Source organism: Symphalangus syndactylus, chromosome X (genome assembly GCF_028878055.3).
Source record: "Symphalangus syndactylus isolate Jambi chromosome X, NHGRI_mSymSyn1-v2.1_pri, whole genome shotgun sequence".
In the NCBI taxonomy this organism is placed as follows: Eukaryota; Metazoa; Chordata; class Mammalia; order Primates; family Hylobatidae; genus Symphalangus; species Symphalangus syndactylus.
The window spans coordinates 113,832,901-113,852,387 of record NC_072447.2 but is presented as its reverse complement, the minus strand read 5'-3'; the positions used below and the strand labels follow the sequence as shown (position 1 = coordinate 113,852,387).

The following is a 19,487-nucleotide window of genomic DNA, read 5'->3' as shown; positions in this document are numbered from 1 at the left end:
CATGTGGCTGAATACTTAAAAATCAATCTAAATAATTAGGAAAGAAGAAGACCAAACCTTCCTTTGGTATGATGACCTTTGGTATCAGAAAGACCAAAGTTTTCATGCTAGTCCTGTCACTTCCTGTGTGCCCCCCTGTACAAGTTACTTAAACTTTCTAAGGCTCAGTCTGTAAAATGGACATGCTAATACACACTTCACAGGGTTCTGGTGAGGATCAAAGACTAATAATGGCTAATGGTGCAATGCTATTTGCTTTACACACATTAACTAACTTAATCCTCACAATAGCTTTATGAAATAGGCACTATTATCACCCCCATTTTATAGATGAGAGAACTGAGGCCCACAGAGGATAAGTAACTTGCACAAGTTTGTTCTCCTTGTGTTTTCTCTGTCTCCCACCCATGCCCCCCCTTCACACACACACACACACACCACACACACACACACACACACACACACACGGGAGTAGCCCAGTCAGAACATGAACCTAGAGAATCAGATCCCTGAGCCAATCCCCTTAACAACTACACTAGGGTGAGATATGTGTAAAAGAGCTATTCTGATTCCAAAGTCCCATCCACACATAAGAAATTCTTATTTGTGGAGGTTGCAAAGATAGGAAATGTACACAAAATCTAAATACTGTAAGGGTTAAGAGACATGACAGAAACAGTGTCTTCTTGCGATTTGCAAATAAGTGGTAATATCTCTGTGTACAACTGGAATTCGTGACTCCCACCCTGCTCTTCAGAATCTCAATACTTAGTTGACTATTTTCTGCCTCCATGTCCATGTGTTCCCTTAGCTTGAACGGCCTCCTTCCTACGCAGTTTGCATGCACATTCTAACCATCCTTCAAGGCTTGGCTCAGGCTTTATTTCTTCATGAAGCCTTTCTAGACCACTTACTCCAGGAGGCTGTGTATTAAGGTACAAAGTGCACAGGTTTAGCTTTAGCACTTACAAATGATGTAACTCTGAGCAAGTCGTTTAATCTGATCTGAACCTCAGTTTCCTCATATGTAAAATGGGTTTCTTATGAGAACTGAATAATATATATGTAAATTACCTGGAAAATAGTATGGGCTCAGTGAATGCTAATATTAATCTTTTTCCCATTTCTTGAAACACAGAACAACTGCAATTTAGCAGTCAAGCCTGAATGCCTTGTAATTCTTATTTTTTAATTTGTGGCAGGGTCTTGCTCTGTCACCCAGACTGAAGTGCAGTAGTGTGGGCCATAGCTCACCGCCACCTCGACCTCCTGGGCTCAAGCCATCTTCCCACCTCAGCCTTGAGTCTCAAGTAGCTCGGATTATAAACACGTGCCACCACACCCAGCTAATTTTTTATTTTTTTGTAGAGACAGGGTCTTATATGTTGCTCAGGCTGGTCTCAAACTCCTGGGCTCAAGCAATCCTCCTGCCTCGACCGACCTCCCCAAAATGTTGGGATTACAGGTATGAGCCACCATGCCCAACCGTGATTTTTCCTTTTTCATGTTTTCAACTTTAATATTGCCATAACTTTTCAGGCATTTATACCTTATCTTTCTAACTAAACTGCAAGTTCTTTGAGGACCAGGAAAGTACACTGGTTGTTTTTGTATCTTCTGCAGCACATGGCACGATACTTAAGACAGGAAAGTGCTCAATAAAAATTTGTGGATTGACTGGTGTGATCTAGGCTGGATTCATCGAGGATTTAAGACCCTCAAAGCTTTGTCTTAAAATAAAGCTAGAAAGTTGACATATTCTAGGATAGTCCCTAGAATTTGGTTTGGACCAGGAATCCCAAACTCATCTCAATACTCCCCACATCCTCAGACACAATGCATTCATCTGATCAGAAACACACTGGCCTTTGCAGAAGGTTGAGGCACTATTTTGCCTCACTCAATTCTTTAGAAAATTAATACCTCTTTTGAAACCAAGCTTTGTACACTTTAAGAACCCTCAGGATAATAAAGGGACATTCTGTCCTCAGTTCAGGTCCAAAATCCAAACTATAACTTTTTAAAGTAGCCCAATTTGCCAGACACAGAAATAACTTTTCTAGGTCAACTAACACATTTCGATGTGCCAATTAGCAAAGAGTGAGATTTTCAAGCCTATTTGCATCGGTGACAACAAGGCTTTTCCAGCAGCACACACGGGTACAAGGTGTGTCAGTGGAAAAGCTGCATCCCAAGAACATTGATATAATGTTTGTGAATGGAGGCTAGACACCCCAGTAATGACAGAATCATTACTATCTTCTTCCACTCAGTCTGAAAGTTAGGAATATTCAAAAGAACCATCCCATCCAACAGAGCAAAAAGAACTGGGCAAAAGGAGAGTGGTAGTAAAGGGGGTAAAAAGGAACTAACATAATCAACATGGATATATAATAATGGGCAAGTTTGATAATAAGATAATAATGTACTTGAGGCTTTAGGCCTTGGAGAAGAAAGGTGCTTGATGAAAAGAATAATTACCATGCTTCTTCTAGTAGAAGACAGATGGGTACAAACACAAATGCAGGCCAGGCTAGAGTTTTTGGTCTGGGAAGAGGGCTGATGGAGTATCTTAACTTTCTTTTCTGTACCCAGTCTCCCTTGCTAAGAACATTCTGCATTCAGAAGAAACTCTCATGGGGGTTAGAGGATGGAAAGCAGAGCGCTGAAGTTGCAGCACGGGCCCAGTGTCTCACTTCAGGGCCAGATCATTAGTTTTGCACGTGAGTACTGTAACTGAAAATCTAATCTGTAACCAGGTTCCATGGACACCCTACTTAGCTTCCACTTCTTGGCTTTAATTTCCTGAAAGTGGTTTATCCTGGATTGGATGATATTCTTTGCAAAGTCACGGGTATAGATAAGGAACCCAGCATCACCATGAGGACAGATGGCCAGTGGCTATAACAAGGAACTCACAAACTAGACAGCATATCTATTCCCTAAACTATGAACTATTTGTAGCCTAGGCAGGAAGACATTAACATGGGATCCATAGGTGGGCTTACAGAGGGGAGAGGGGCTAGGAGAGGAAGTTGTAGTCTGTGTCCCTCCTGAAATTGTCTGCAAAATTGTGTGTTTGTGCATTTATCTAGGAAGAGGCTCTATCACCAGCACACAAACTCTCCCTGAATTTCATTCATGGAATAGAAAAATAACTCTGAAGTCTCAGTCAAGAGATGTGAGTTCTGCGGACACCCACCTTGACTACTTAAACTCATCATTTATCCTCCTAAATTCACCCTCTGGAAGATAAGATTACATCAGACAAGCTTTGAGCTCCCTGCTAATCTAATAATCAATAGGTTCATCATGTACTTCCCCTCCTTCACTCCAAGAAACAAAAGGGCATATCACTGTAAATCGCCCTTTAATATAATTCATCTGAATCTAGAAAAAGACCTTCTTCCAGAATCCTAGGTGTAAAGAGCATTTACTTGTAACATGGGCCACTGGAATACACAGTCCTTTTGGGTTCAGCTTGGAAGATGGAAAACCCAGAGAAACTGAAGCCTAGGTATTCTCTAGCTGGTTTGCAAATCCCAGTGCCAGTAAGTCACAGGCCAGAGTAGAACACATGGAAATTCACTGAGGGCCCCAAATCCTTTAGCTGACTGTGACAACTACTTCCAATGCCCTGTCACTCTGTCTTTGTGTATGTGAGTATATGTATGTCTATGGTACCAGTACACACACTAATCAGTTCATTTTATTTTTCTTGCTTTCTCATTACTGCTAATGAGCAGAAACATAAAATAATTAAAAAGATAAAGGGCCAAGAAGGAAGGGCAAAAGTCAAAAGCTGGCTTCCTACCTAACTGGATCATCAGGTTTAAGAAAGAATTGCCAATCTTCATGTGTCTCATGTTAAGTCAATCTGAGCTCAACTAAGGGGCTGCAAGGCAAAAAACCCTAAAGCCAGAGCAGAGTAGTCCAAGAGGGGTCCCAACCATCTAAAAGAACCAGACCTAAACCAATTGCAAATACATAGGCAAATGGAGACATCCCCAGCTTTTCTAAGCATCACTTTAGAAAAAGAGCACAAAGATTGACCAGATTGACTGGAATCACTAGTTAAGAGACAGCCCAACAAAGAAGTTTCAATGCCAGAAGAGGTTACTTGAACATTTTTGATAAGTTAGTTGACTACAGCCTCACATTTATTTGGAAAGTATTAGCTGTCAATATAACAGATACACCAGCACATCTGCTATGAGATGGGGGAAAAGGAAGGCGGAAGGAAAGGCAGGAGGGAGGGAGGAAGGAAAGCAGGGTGGGGGGAAGAAACAATGGTTTCTATGTAGGGTAGTATGGGTGCTATGAGCTGAATTGTGTCCCCCCAAAAGTCACATGTTGGAGCCCTAACTCTCAGTACTTCAGAATGTGACTGATAGGGCCTTCAAAGAGGTGAGCAGGTTCAAAGGAGGCCATTAGAATGGGCTCTATGCAATCAGATGTGTGTCCTTATAAGAGGAAATTTGGCTAAACAAGAGACACTAGGGATGTGTGTATAGAGAAAGGACCAAGTGAAGAGGCAGCATGAGGGTGGCCATCTGCAAGCCAAAGAGAGAGGCCTCAGAAGAAACTAACCTTGCTGGCACTGTGATCTTCGGAATAATAACAGTACCTTGCCTCATAAGTTTATTGCAACGATTAAATAAATTAAGCCATGTAAAGCACTTAGAACAGTGGCACATAGTAAGCACTCAAGAATCAGCAGCTGATAGTGCTGCTACTGTTACTTTTTATTTTTTTAGAGATGGAGTCTCACTCTGTTGCCTAGGCTGGGGTGCAGTGGCATGATCATAAATCATTACAGCCTTGAACTCCTAGGATAAAGCGATCCTCCCACCTCAGAAGGGAGGGCGGAAGTCTCAAGCAGCCTGGACTACAGGCTTGCACCACCATGCCCAGTTAATTTCTATCTATTTATTTATTTATTTGGAGGCGGAGTCTCACTCTGTTGCCACGCTGGAGTGCAGTGGCGTGATCTTGGCTCACTGCAATCTCCACCTCCTGGGTTCAAGTGATTCTCCTGCCTCAGCCTCCCAAGTAGCTGGGATTACAGGCATATGCCACCACGCCCAGCTAATTTTTGTATTTTTAATACACACGGGGTTTCATCATGCTGCCCTCGATCTCCTGACCTCGTGATCTGCCTGCCTCCACCTCCCAAAGTGCTGGGATTACAGGTGTGAGCCACCAGGCTCAGCCGATTTTTTAATTTTTTTTAGAAATGAGTTCTCACTGTGTTGCCCAGGTTGGTCTCAAACTCCTGGCCTCAAGTGATACTCCCACCTCAGCCTCCTGAGTAGCTGGGACCACAGGTGTGAGCCACTGCACCCAGCAACTGCTACTGTTATTGATAAAGGGACTAAGGATACTTCAGCAGACCTAGGGAGATATGTACCTTTTGTGTAACAATATTGACTGAATGAAAACTTCACCACCAGCTTTCTAACTGATTTCAGGTATGTAATGGAGCATTTTGGGGCCTTCATTCTCATGCTTCTACAATGAGAATCAAAATTTCTGTTTATGTTCGATGGCTTTGCAAGAAGAAGGTTATTTGGTTTTCTTTGGGGGAAAGGTCCTACTAGAAAGAGAACTGAAGGTGGCCTGTCTAGAGGAACTATATCTATCCACCTCAGCAGGTGCTGTTTGGCCAGAGTTGTGGGCTGGAAACACCCCAATTCAGGATCACTAACTCCATTAGCCTAGGGGGAGATTTTCTGATGCACCTTCCTTTTCTGGGATCTGATAGAGCTGCTGAAATTTGAGAAAGCAGCTCTCTATCTGCCTGACTTCTCAGTCTCCTGAGAAAACAGGTACAAAGGGGAGCAGAGAGATGATAAGATAGCATTGGATCTACTTTTCTGCCCTAGCAGGTTACCTCCACAAGCAGGAAGTAACTTCTTCTCCAACCCTGTTCCACATCCCTGAGGCCGGAAGGACTTATGCTTTGGTATGGGAAATTCACCGTTTTTTGTTAACTGTTAAGTTTTTCAATTTGGTTTATTTTTACCATTCTTTGGAATTATCCCCTCTAACTCTGAGACCAAGTCAGGAGTTCTGATTCTACAGTTCACCAGGTGCAGTCAGGCAAGTCACAGACTGTGGGAGATGTAGAAGGCAGGGCAACAGTGTCTGTGTCAGTGGCCTGTGCCTACTGATCCCAGCTCACAGGGGAATGTTGAACCAAGTGCACCCTGACTATTAAGACAGAGGCTGTGCCCCCTGCCCTCCCCAACACAGACATTCCCCTCCATCAAGAGCTCAAATGCTTTATCTGTAAGATGCTTTGGGGTCCTTGGCAGATAAGGTCTAGTCCATATAAGCTACCTTAGGAGTCCTGTTAAAATGCACATTCTGATGCAGGTGGTCTGCAGGTTGCCCTTGAAATTCTGCATGTCTAACAAGCAACACCCATGTGATGCTGATCCTAGGACCATACTTTGAGTTACATATTTGGAGTAACTGTGAGTTACAAACACCTGGGACAGTGATTCTCCAAGAATGGTCTAAGGACCCCTGCATTGGCATCCTTTGGGGACTTGTTACAAACATTCAGTCCCTGCCATTAGTTGCAGACTCTCTCAATCAGACCCTCTGGGGATGGGGCCTGACAAGCCTCATGTTTAACAAGCCCTTCAGTTGATTGCTATGAACATTACGTTTCAGAATCATTGCATGAAGTCAGTGGTTCTCAAATCCCACTCCATGCTAGAATCACCTGGGGAACTTTTTAAAACACAATGCTCAGGCTTCATCATGGATCATGAACTCATCCTCTCCAAGGGTGGGGCAGGGCATCAGTGTTTGTTTTTAATTTTATTTTTAACTGACAAATAATTGTGTGTACTTATAAGGTACGTACAGTATGTTTTGATATATGTTTGCACTGTGAAATGATTAAATCAAGCTAATTAGGTGAGCCTGGAACATACTAGGGTTCAAAATCGCTGCTTTAGATGAATGCTTTCTCTATTAATTTCTACTGATAAATGACATGCATCTTGAAAATTGTAACTATCATAAAGGTATACATGAATATTTGTGGAGAGGGAGCAACGCATAGCTGTGGTTCTAGGATCAAGAGGCTTAGGCTCCAATCCTAACTGCCACTTGGAATTTTACTCCCTGAGTAAAATTTTCTTCCTCTGTAAAACAATAGGTCATAATTCTTGCCCTGTCTACCTCAAACACTGTTATGAGAAAAACCTTGTACACTGTAAAATGCTATCCAAAAATGATTATCAAAGATTTAAACTATGATCTTAATGTTTAAGGCAAATTTAAGTCAGAAAGCAGTAGTAATAATTTTACAAGTGATTTCTTTTTCTGAGCTTCTCAATGTGACCTGCTAATCCCCTCCACAGTCTCACATTTGGGAGTCTGAGGACATGGCTCGTAGCTCCTGCTTCTTACTGGGTTGGTTTATCACCCAGCCCGCTGCGACCATGGGATTCTCCCTGCTAGCCATGAGGGGCTGTTTGGCCCATGGGTTTGGGTGGATGGGGAAGGAATCTAATTCTTGCCCTAGGAAGTCCTTGGAGAAGTGGACAGGTTATGAGGCTCCCACAGCAGATTATTCAAGGCCAATGTGGCTGAATCTGATGAGAGCCCCTTAGGACACCTGAAAGCTGCTTTCTTTCCATTAAACCTCTCCAAGAGTTTGTATAGGCTTTGATCTGCCCTGGTTTTTTTATTTTTTTGAGACCGAGTCTCGCTCTGTCGCCCAGGCTGGAGTGCAGTGGCACAATGTTGACTCACTGCAACCTCTGCCACCTGGGTTCAAGCAATTCTTCTGCCTTAGCCTCCCAAGTAGCTGGGATTGCAGGCAAATACCACCATGCTTGGCTAATTTTTCTATTATTAGTAGAGATGGGGCTTCACCATGTTGGCCAGACTGGTCTCAAACTCCTGACCTCAAGTGATCCATCCGCCTCGGCCTCCCAAAGTGCTGGGATTACAGGCGTAAACCACCGTGCCTGGCCAGCTATATGTATATTTTTAAAATCACATGGGCATATGGGCAAGTACTGCTTTGGATGTTGCTGTTACATTCCTAGAAGAGGCTACTTACCAGCCGAGTGTTTACCACAGGAAACAGCAATGCCAGAAGAGCTCCATTCAACATGTGCATCTGTAGCCTAGAGAGGGAGAAAGACAAAGTTCAGGTCATACTTAGACCCTGATACAAAGGGAGAAAAAAGACATGTCAGGTAAAGCCATGGCATATAGAAGAGAACTATGTATACAAGTTGCTCTCTGTGGAAAATGGCACTAGAGTTTGCACAAAATAAATTAATAGTGGCATATTTTATATTAACTGAAACATTCTGAAGAGCACCATCACTGGCTCAGAATCCCCTGAACACTTCCTGAACATACTTTGGTTACAACACTTTATTAAATAATGAGCTCTCTGTTCCCTAAACATTCAGTTGGTCCCAATCAACAGCTTCAACTGCTACAGCTTGGGCAGCATTAGAAAAGGGGAACTGCGGGAGGTAAGTGTTCTGTTATTACAGTGGAAACCTATTTATTATAACACAGCTGCTTATTTACACTGTCATGTATAATCCTTTTCCCCAAACAGAGACCTAGACAGAAAAAGATTGCTACAACCCAGGAAGCCAACTGCAGTGTTTTGCAAACTATATTTCCCCACTTTCTTAGAAATGCCCTCAGGAGCAAAAGTGGGCAGCCTTCCAGGCTTTCATTTACATATTGGGCTCTGTGACTTAAAAGCAAAACAAAAAAGAAAAAAGAAGAAGTAAACCACTGGTCTCCAGCACTGGTTAATGATACTGTTTCCCAATCCCAACGCCAGACTTGTTAAAATACATACATATTATAAACCCTTCATAAGTCAAGCACAATTAACTCAGGAACAAACCCTGCTTGTGAGGGCTCTGGGGATGGATTTAAGTAGCTTCCTTCATTATTAAAGGCAAATGGTTCTTTACTACTAAGAGAGATGAAAAGAATGACAGTCTGTTCCTCTTAAAGAAACGTTGATTTGATGGGTCATGGACAACCACCGCCGAGGCAACATGCCTCTTAGACCTCAACACTAGCTGGGGGTCGATGTCAGTCTCAATCTGTCACACACACACACACACACACACACACACACACACACACAGCATACCTCCTATGCCCTGGCTGGGGGTCGATGTCAAACTCAATCTGTCACACACACACACACACACACACACACACACACACACACACACACACACAGCATACCTCCTATGCCCTGGCTGGGAAAACAGTTCACATGTTGAAGACTCCCTAGAACTTTAGCTCTTCTCTTGGCACTCACAGATGTATTTGTAACACTAAGAGATATGGCTGGATGCGGTGGCTCATGCCTGTAATCCCAGCACTTTGGGAGGCAGAGGCTGGCAGATCACCTGAGGTCGAGAGTTCAAGACCACCCTAGACAATATGGCAAAACCCCATCTCTACTAAAAATACAAAAATTAGCCAGGCATGGTGGCAGGCGCCTGTAACCTCGGGTACTCGGGAGGCTGAGGCACAAGAATCGCTTGAACTCAGGAGGCGGAGGTTGCAGTGAACCGAGATCATGCCACTGTACTACATACAGCCTGAGCAACAGAGCAAGACTTGGGGAGGGGAAGGGAGGGGAGGGGAGGGGAGGGAAGAAGGGAAGAAGGGAAGAAGGGAAGGGAGACAGACTGAAAGATGTTACAAGGAGACCCCGGAGAATGGCACAGAAACCCCAAGACTGCTTTTCACTTCCCCTAGTCTGTTTCTTCCTATTGTTCTTTGTCACCAAAACTTTGCGAATAGTGATGGTGTGCACTTAATATATTCCAGGCATCCTTAATCAAGAACCAGAAGAAAAATAATAATATTCCAGGTAAATATCTGATTAACTGCTTTACATGAACTTTCTTGCTTAATTTTTATACCAATCTTCCGAGATAGGTACAATTACTTTTCCCATTTTGTTGATAAGGAAACGAGTTTCAGAGAAGTGAGGTGATCTGGTCAACACCACACATAAGAGAGTAGAGTCAGAATTCAAAACCAGGTTTATCTGACTCCAGACCCCAAACTCTTATATCTCTCTTGCTGCCTTGTATAAAATTCCCTGGTCCCTTCCTCCTGCCAAAGTATGACCTCAGGTGGAGGGTTAGAATGTTCCTCTTTCCTTCTTTTTAGTTTCAAGAGTCTCTCCACCTCCTTCTTCATTCCCTGCCCCTGGCTTAATAAGATTTCAAAGGATGACTAAAGTGGAAAAGGCTGTTTGGCTACACAAGGCCATCACACTCCTTCAGGTTAATAGGGCTTGGCCTGGTCCATAAAAGGGAAGAGGCACACCAATGCAACGTCACTCCAACCTCCCTGGGGCTGGCCAGGTTACCACGACCCTTTATCAGCAGTGTCATTCAAGGTGGCACCTCATGTCTGACAAATGGAGTACTAAAAATTCTGGCTCAAGCCTGTCTATAGCAGGAGCTATTAACAGCCATTCCAGGCCTTCAGTGAAGTAGAATCTGGCTTAACCCCGCCCCTGGGACTTCCTATGTGACAGCCACAACATAAAGACTCACCCTGGGAGAGGAAAAAAAATCACATCAACAGTCCAGATGAAAGCTGGATTCTGGACTAGACTAGGGGAAGTGAAAAGCAGTCTTGGGGTTTCTGTGCCATTCTCCGGGGTCTCCTTGTAACATCTTTCAGTCTGTCTCCCTTCCCTTCTTCCCTTCTTCCCTCCCCTCCCTTCCCCTCCCCAAGTCTTGCTCTGTTGTTCAGGCTGTAGTACAGTGGCATGATCTCGGTTCACTGCAACCTCCGCCTCCTGAGTTCAAGCGATTCTTATGCCACAGCCTGGGCGTGGTGACTCACACCTGTAATCCCAGCACTTTGGGAGGCTGAAGCGGGAGGATCACTTGAGGTCAAGAGTCCAAGACCAGCCTGGCCAACATGGCGAAACTCCGTCTCTACTAAAAATACAAAAATTAGCTGGGCATGGTGGCAGGCATCTGTAGTCCCAGCTACTCAGGAGGCTGAGGCAGGAGAATCACTTGAACCTGGGAGACAGAGGTTGCAGTGAGCCGAGACCATGCCATTGCACTCCAGCCTGGGTGACAAAGCGAGACTGCATCTCAAAAAAAAAAAAAAAAGCTGGATTCTGGTGCCAGGCTTTGCCATGGACCTCAAAAGAAATGTTAGCATTTGCACAGGGCCAATTAGACATTTGGACACCAAAAGTTAAATCTTGAGGTTGATGGAACTGATCAGGACCTACGGACAGCCAAAGATGAAGATAAAACTAACATCAAGATCCAAAACAGTTAAGTCCCTAGATAAAGACAAGCACTGCTCTGGGTTCTCAAAATTCAGTTTATACAAGCTATATATATGCTAGAGGGTGAATTATCTTTAATACATAAAGAAGCCTTGCATATTAATAATCACAAACATTTCTAACATGTATTGAACATTTCTACGTGCAAATCACTGGGCTAAGGATTCAAATACATCATCTCATTCAGTCATCAGAGTTTTTATTATAACCACCATCATCTTCTTCATTTCATAGTGGAGAAAACCAAAGCTCCAAGTGATTAAGTGATCTGCCCAAGATCAAACAGACAATAAGTGGCAGAGGCTGAAGTCACACTCAGATGTCACCAAGTTTCAAGCTTGTATTTTTGCCATTGTACTCTGCTTTAAATCCATGGCACGAATGTTACATATGTTCTCTCTCTCTCTCTCTCTCTCTCTCTCTGTGTGTGTGTGTGTGTGTGTGTGTGTGTGTGTGTGTCTGTGTTTCTATGTGTGTATGTATCAGACTGCAGGCCAGGAAGGAAAAAGTTCTTGGGTGCCAATGGGGCAAGGAAGGTCATGCCTAAACCCCTTGTGTGTTCTGTGGCAACTATCCTGATCACACAACTACATTGCCCTTTACAGACAAAGCACAGCTCTACAGGTAAATGACTGACCAACTCAGAAGCAGAGGCTTTTGTTTTAACTTTATACCCCCCTCCAGCCTGCCACAAAAATTTGTAATGGGTGTGGCAAATGGCTATAGAGCCACTAGAAAGTCCTGTGAGGGAGTTCCCTCATCTGTACAATAGGAACCATAATAGTACCCAACTCATAGGATTGTTATAGGGAATTATATTTAAAAAATGCATTAAAATGTGCATGGCATATAGTAAGACTCATATAAAATGCTTGTTAAATAAATGGTGAGGAATTCACCTAAAGCCTCAAGATGGATAGATGGATGGATGGATGGATGGATGGATGGATGGATGGATGGATGGAAGGAAGGAAGGAAAGAAGGAAGGGAGAGAGGAAGGGAGGAAGGGAGGAAGGGAGGGGGAAGGGAAAGGAGTGAAGGAAGGACCAGAAGGGAAAAAGGAATAGAAAAAAAATCATATGAGAGACAAACTATTTAAAAAATTCAAAGTATGAGAAAGAGGTCCAGAGAAAGCAGATGGACAGACTGAAGGCCAGAATCAAAAAGCAGAGCTTGGGGCAGACTTATATTTGGTTAGTCATACTTATAAACCTCCTTGCCAGCTCAGAGTATTGGTCATTGTATTGTATATACAGTCGATCTTTGAACAATGTGGAGGTTAGGGGCACTGACTTCCTGAGCAGTCTAAAATAGGCCCATAACTTTTAACTCCTCTAAAACTTAACTACCAATAGCTTACTGTTGACCAGAAGCCTTACTGAGATCAATTAACACAAATGTTGTATGTTATATGTATTATATATTGTATTCTTACAGAGAAGAGAAAATATTAAGAAAGTCATGAGGAAGAGAAAATACATTTAGAATACTGTACTACATTTATCCATACCATAAGTTTGCATCATCTGTTCACAAGATGAATCGTCGTCTAAAATAGTGGGTAATTGCAGCTGCAGACCTCAATCTATGGTGCATATCAGGCAATTCAACTTTTCCTTGTAATGTCTTAACTTTTCTCTGCTTCTTGGGAGCACTTCAGTATGACTAGTGCACTTTGTATGGGTCCTCTGGTGTTACTCAACATTTATGGTATTGCACTAAACACGATGAAAAAATGCGAGAACCACAAGGATCACTTTTTTATTGGGATCAACCATTTACTGGAGAAAGAAAAGCCCATTCGGAGATGATTAGGGGCACAGGGCATTCTAAGGGATACTCACAACACCTAAGCTCACTGCAAGAGGCGGCTATAAAATTATTACAGGAGTACAGTATGTACTACAGTTAATTTTATGCAGTTATGTTTTAATAGTGCATCTTTATATCTGTTTACATCTCTCAATTACGATGGCACAATGTACAGTCTATAAGTGTTTGTGTACATAAGCTTTGATAAATTTTAACTTTTTATAATAGATTGTGTATATTTTATAGTAAACTATAGAATACACTAGTGTCTACATATATTTATTCATTCATGACATACTTAACCTTTTCTTAATCTTTTTCAATATTTCTAGGCTATAAGGCTTGCCTGCAAATTTTTTCAAATTGTCAAAAATCCCCAAAACTTTTTCCAATACATTTATTGAAAAAACCTGCTTCTAAGTGGACCTGCATAGCTCAAACCCATGTTGTTCAAGGGTCGACCCTTCCCTCATGTTTTCCATCCCTGTTTATAGTGTGATACTGTAACCCTTGAATAACACCAGGGGATCCAGATGAAGTGCCACCAGTCATGCTGGAAGTGCTCCCAAGAAGCAAAGAAAAGTCATGACATTACAAGAAAAAGTTGAATTGCTTGATATGCAGCATATATTTTGTTTTCTGTATATTGTGATATTTTGATATCTTTAAAAACCTTTCTGGCTAGAGACAGCCTGCCCCCCGCCCCACCCCCATCCTCCAGCCAATTCTTAGAGACAGCAAGTATTCAGCCAGAAACATGCCTTTGATATGCAAACTAATCAATCCAAAGCCAGACCTCCTCTATCTGCCCCTTACACCCCAGGAGGCTATATTCCTCTTCCTTAATTGCCCCAGGGCCAGATACCAGGCAACTAGGGTGCAGCCCTACAGCTTAGGGGCCTGCTGAAATTATTCAAACTACCCAATCCTTAACTATTCACCCTGTCCTGCCCTGCCCTGCTTTTTCTGTGGAAACCCCAATAAAGGCAGTGGCCTAAAACTTCCTCCTTGCTCCTATCTCCTGCCTCCTGACCACCCTAATGTCTTTCCCAAGTGGCCTTGCCTAGTATCCCGGGCCTCTTGTCTCTAGGACCTGTGAATATAATAAACTTTGTTTTTTCCTTACCCTCTCCTCTGCCTACTCTTGTGGCCATATCTGACTGATCATCACAAAAGAACACAAGATAGCCATTATTACTGACACAAATATTTCCTATAAGCTTTTCTGGTTTTGTATAGGATGCTACACTGAGTCTGCTTAGCTGGTAAGAATCTGAGGCAATATGGCAAGCACCATGGTTTTGATTCTCTTCTAGATCAGTTAATTTTGTTGAATTTAGTTCCACAAACATTAGTCAGTCCATTACTGTGTGCCTAACATTGTTGCAGGTATTGTAGGGAAAAGAAGATAAGTATAAGTAAGACACAGTATCTGCCCTCAAAAAGCTAACAATTTTTATGAGAAGGCAAGAAGTGAAATAACTAGAGGAAATGTAGTATAATGGTTAAGGGGGTTTGGAATCAAGTCTACACTCCATCCCATCTCTACCATTTACTGGCCAAGTGACTATGGACAAATCACTTAAAATATGTGTCAACTGCCTCACAATTGTTAATGGAACTAATAACAGTACCTACTGAAAGGGTTAGGGAATTTAATAAAATAAGACCATGTAAAGTGATCAATGTAGTGCCTAGAATATAATAAGCACTCAATATACAGTGGTTGTATTATCCTTAATAGATCAATGTAAATGAATATCACATTATTCATAACAAATGAAGCTATTATGATCCTTCACGAGATGAATTCTATTTCAATTTAGTACTCGATAACAACCAAGAACAAAAAGATATGGAACAGATGACAAATTCTCTGGATGGCTGGAAAGGCAAATTCATAGAGAGGAATTCTCAAAGGAAATTATAAAATATTTTGAACTGAACAACAGCAACAAAAATATGCTAGTAACAGGAAAAAAAATTTTTTTAAGACAGTCTCACTCTGTCACCCAGGCTGGAGGATGGGAGTGCAGTGGCAGGATGTGGGCTCACTACAACGTCTGCCTCCTGGGTTCAAGTGATCCTCCTGCCTCAGCCTCCCAAGTAGGAGATTACAGGTGCCCGCCACCATGCCCAGTTTTTGGTGTGTGTGTGTGTGTGGTATTTTTTTTTTTTTGTAGAGACAGGGTTTCACCATGTTGGCCAGGCTGGTCTCGAACCCCTGGCCTCAAGCAATCCACCCACCTCGGCCTCCCAAAGTGCTAGGATTATAGGCATGAGCCACTGCACCCGGCCGGAAATTCTTATATTAGGCAAAAAGAATGGTCTCAAATTAGCAATCTAAGCTCCCACCTTAAGAATCAAAAAAAAAAGAGCAAAATAAATCCAAGGCAAGCAGAAAAAATGAAATAATAAAGAGCAGAGATCAATGAAATGGAAAAGAAAAACAACAGAGAGGCAGGGCACAGTGCCTCATGCCTGTAATCCCAGCACTTTGGGAGGCCAAGGCAGGGGGGATCACTTGAGCCCAGGAGTTCAAGACCAGCCCGGGCAACATGGTGAAACCTTGTCTCTACAAAAAAAATTTAAAAAATTAGTGGGTGTAGTGGTGCAAGCCTGTAGTCCCAGCTACTTGGAAGGCTGAGGTGGGAGAATCACTTGAGCCCAGGAGGTTGAGGCTGCAGTGAGCCATGAGCATGCCACTGCACTCCAGCTTGGGTGACAGAGTGAGACCCTGTCTCAAAAAAAAAAAAAATCAATAAAACCAAAAGTTTGTCTTTGAAAAAAGTCAATACAATTTATAAACTTCTAGGTAGAATGACATGGATAAAAAGAGAGAAGGAAAAAAGTTAACAGTATCAGCAATGAAAGAAGATATTAGAACCCTAGCAATTAAAATTATAAAAGAATACAACCAACTCTATGCACATAAATTTGACAACTTAGATGAAATGGACATATTCTTCAAAAACCACAAACTCCAAAACTCACCCAAGATGAAAAAGACAACCTGAATAATCCTACTAAATAAATTGAATTCATAGTTAAAATCATCTGAATAAGAAATCTCCAGAATCAGATAGTTTCAGTGACCAATTCTACCAAATATTTATACAATCTTGTTCAGAAAATAAAAGAGAAGGAAACATTTCTCATTTTGAGTTGAAGAGGGGAAAGAATAAACACATCAATAAATTAAACAGAATGGTCCATCACTACATTACCCAGATACCCAAACTAGAGGAGGTGGGTAGTGGGGAGGAAGGAGAGGAAGAGAAGAAGAAAATAGAGGAAAAAGAAGAAGATGAGGGAAGAAGAAGGAAGCAGAAAGAAGAGGAAGGAAGGAAGGAAGGAAGGAAGGAAGGAAGGAAGGAAGGAAGGAAGGAAGGAAGGAAGGAACCAATATCCCTCATGAACACAGACACAAAAATCCTCAGTAAAATTTTAGCAAATCTAAAGTAGCAGTATAGAAAGAATAATACTCGGCCAGGCACGGTGGCTCACACCTGTAATCCCAACACTTTGGGAGGCCAAGGTGGGCAGATCATGAGGTCAGGAGATCAAGACCATCCTGGCTAACAAGGTGAAACCCCGTCTCTACTAAAAAAAAAAAAAAAAAAAAAATACAAAAATTAGCCAGGTGTGGTGGCGGGCACCTGTAGTCCCAGCTACTCTGGAGGCTGGGGCAGGAGAATGGTGTGAACCTGGGAGGCGGAGCTTGCAGTGAGCCAAGATTGTGCCACTGCACTCCAGCCTGGGCAACAGAGCAAAACTCCGTCTCAAAAAAAAGAAAGAATAATACTCTATGACCAAGTGCATTTTCTCCTGGTAATACAAGGTTAGTTCAATATTTGAAATTCAATTAATATAATTCACCAAATCAGTGCTGAAAAGACTAAAAAAGACTAAAAAGTACGTGATCATATCAACTGATACAGAAAGGGTATTTTGTCAAAATTCAGTATCTATTCATGATAAAAATTGTCATCAAACTAGGAATAGTAGGGAACTTCCTCAACCTGATAAAGGGCACCTAAAATTACTACGCCTAATCTAATACTTAATGGTGAAAGACTAAATGCTCCCCCTGACAATATTAGAAACATGACAAGGATGTCCACTCTCACCACTACTATTAGACTGGCAGCTTTAGCGAGGAAATCAGGCAACAAAAATAATAGAGATTGAAAAGGCAGAAGTAAAACTGTCCTTATTTGCAATGGACATGATTATATGTATGGAAAATCCCAAGGAATCTACAAAAAAGCTCCTAAAAAATACATTAGTGTTTAAAGGTCACAGGATACGAAGTCAACACACAAAAATCAATCACTTCTACATAGTAGCAGTGTACAACTGAAAACCAAAATTTTTGAAAGAACCACTTAAAATGTTTGAAAAAACTGAAATGCTTAGGTATAAATCTAACAAAATATTTAAAGGATCCATATGCTGAGAATGGCAAAATGCTGATAAAATAAAAGACCTAAATAAATGGAAAGACATACCTTGTACAAGGACTGAAAGGCTCAACATAGGAAAGATGTCAGTTCTCACCAAAACGATCTATAGAGTCAAAGCAATTCTGATCAAAATCCCAACAGGATATTTTATAGATAGACTGACTCTAAAATGTATATGGAAGTTCAAAGAAACTGGAATAGCTAAAATAATTCTGTAAAAGAAGCAGATAATGAAGGAGTCACATTGCCTGATTTTAAGGCTTACTACAAAGTTACAGCAATCAAAACAATGCAGTATTGCCCAAGAATAGACACATCAATCAGTGAAACATAATAGTCCAGAATTTGACCCACACAAATATAATCATTTGATTTTTGAAAATAGTGTAAATGGGGTTGAAGCAATTGGACATTCATATGTAAAATAACAAACTTAACCTAAACCTCACAACTTATATAAAAGCTAAGCCATAAATCTAAATAGAAAATATAAAAGTCTTAGAAGGAAATGTATGAAAAAATCTGTGATCTTCAGTTAAGCAAACAGTTCTTAGACATGACACCAAAAACACAATACATAAAAGAAAAAAATGATAAACTGACATTAATCAAAATGAAAAACTTTTCATCTGTGAAAGACACTTTAAGACAATGAAAAGACAAGCTATATAACATATAACATGGGATAAAATATTTGCAAATCACAAATCCAGCAAAGAACTTTTATCCAGAATATATAAAGAATCCTCAAATTCAACAATAAGAAAACACACAACCCGGCCAGGCGCAGTGGCTCACGCCTGTAATCCCAGCACTTTGGGAGGCCGAGGTGGGCAGATCACAAGGTCAGGAGATCGAGACCATCCTGGCTAACACGATGAAACCCCGTCTCTACTAAAAATACAAAAAAAAAAAAAAAAATTAGCCAGGCATGGTGGCGGGCACCTTGTAGTCCCAGCTACTCAGGTGGCTGAGACAGGAGAATGGTGTGAATCCAGGAGTCGGGGCCTGCAGTGAGCCAAGATTGCGCCTGGGCAGCAAAGCGAGACTCCCTGTCAAAAAAAAAAAGAAAGAAAGAAAAAAAAAGGGCAAAAAAACAAAAACAGACACTTCACCAAAAGAAGTTGTTTTTGAATATGTTGTTGTTTTCATGGCAAATAAGCAGATAAAAATATGTTCCCTACCATTAGAGAAATACAAACTAAAACCATAATAAGATGCCACTTCTCACCTGAATTGCTATAATAACAACAAAAAAAAGACAATAGCAATGTGGAGAAACCGGAATTCTCATACACTGTTGGTGGGAATGTAAATGTAAAAGTACTGATTTGGAAAACTATTTGATGGTATCTTATAAAGATTTTTTTTATTAAAAAAAAGAAAAAACTTTTATAAGTTAAAAATACTAGTACTTACCCTACAACTCAATAATTCTGCTCCTGGCTCACTACTAAGATGAAAACTTATGTTTACATGGAACCCTCTACACCAATGTTTACAGCAACTCTATTCATAATAGACAAAATCTGGAAGCAGTCCAGGTACCCTTCAATGGCTGAATGGATAAACAAACTGTGGTACCTACAGACCATGGAAAACCACTCAGAAATAAAAAGGAATAAACAATTGATACATGTATCGACTCAGATGAATCTCAAAGGCATTATGCTAAGTAAACAAAGCCACTCTCTAAAGGTTACATACTGTAAGGTTCCATTAGTATGACATTCTCCAAAGGACAAAACTACAGTGATGCAGAACTGGTCAGTGGTTGCCAGGGTTTAGAAATCTGGATGTCACACTAAAGGAAGAGTATGAGAGGTTTTATTAGTGATGGAGCAGTTCTAAACCCTGTCTGT

The 19,487-nt window shown here is 41.4% G+C and overlaps 1 protein-coding gene across 17 annotated transcripts in view; it reads right to left on the bottom strand.

Annotated features, from left to right (window-relative positions):
* The window catches only part of TMEM164 (transmembrane protein 164), a 175,274-nt gene that overhangs the window by 60,836 nt on the left and 94,951 nt on the right, over positions 1-19,487 (bottom strand). For all 17 annotated transcript variants that reach the window (XR_010119760.1, XM_055268672.2, XM_063635259.1 and 14 more), the window contains one exon: positions 8,087-8,153. Coding sequence is in view for 16 of the 17 variants with exons in the window: in XM_055268672.2 (XP_055124647.1) it covers positions 8,087-8,153 (67 nt within the window). In the remaining variant the exon portion in view is untranslated. The remainder of the gene's footprint in view (positions 1-8,086; positions 8,154-19,487) is intronic.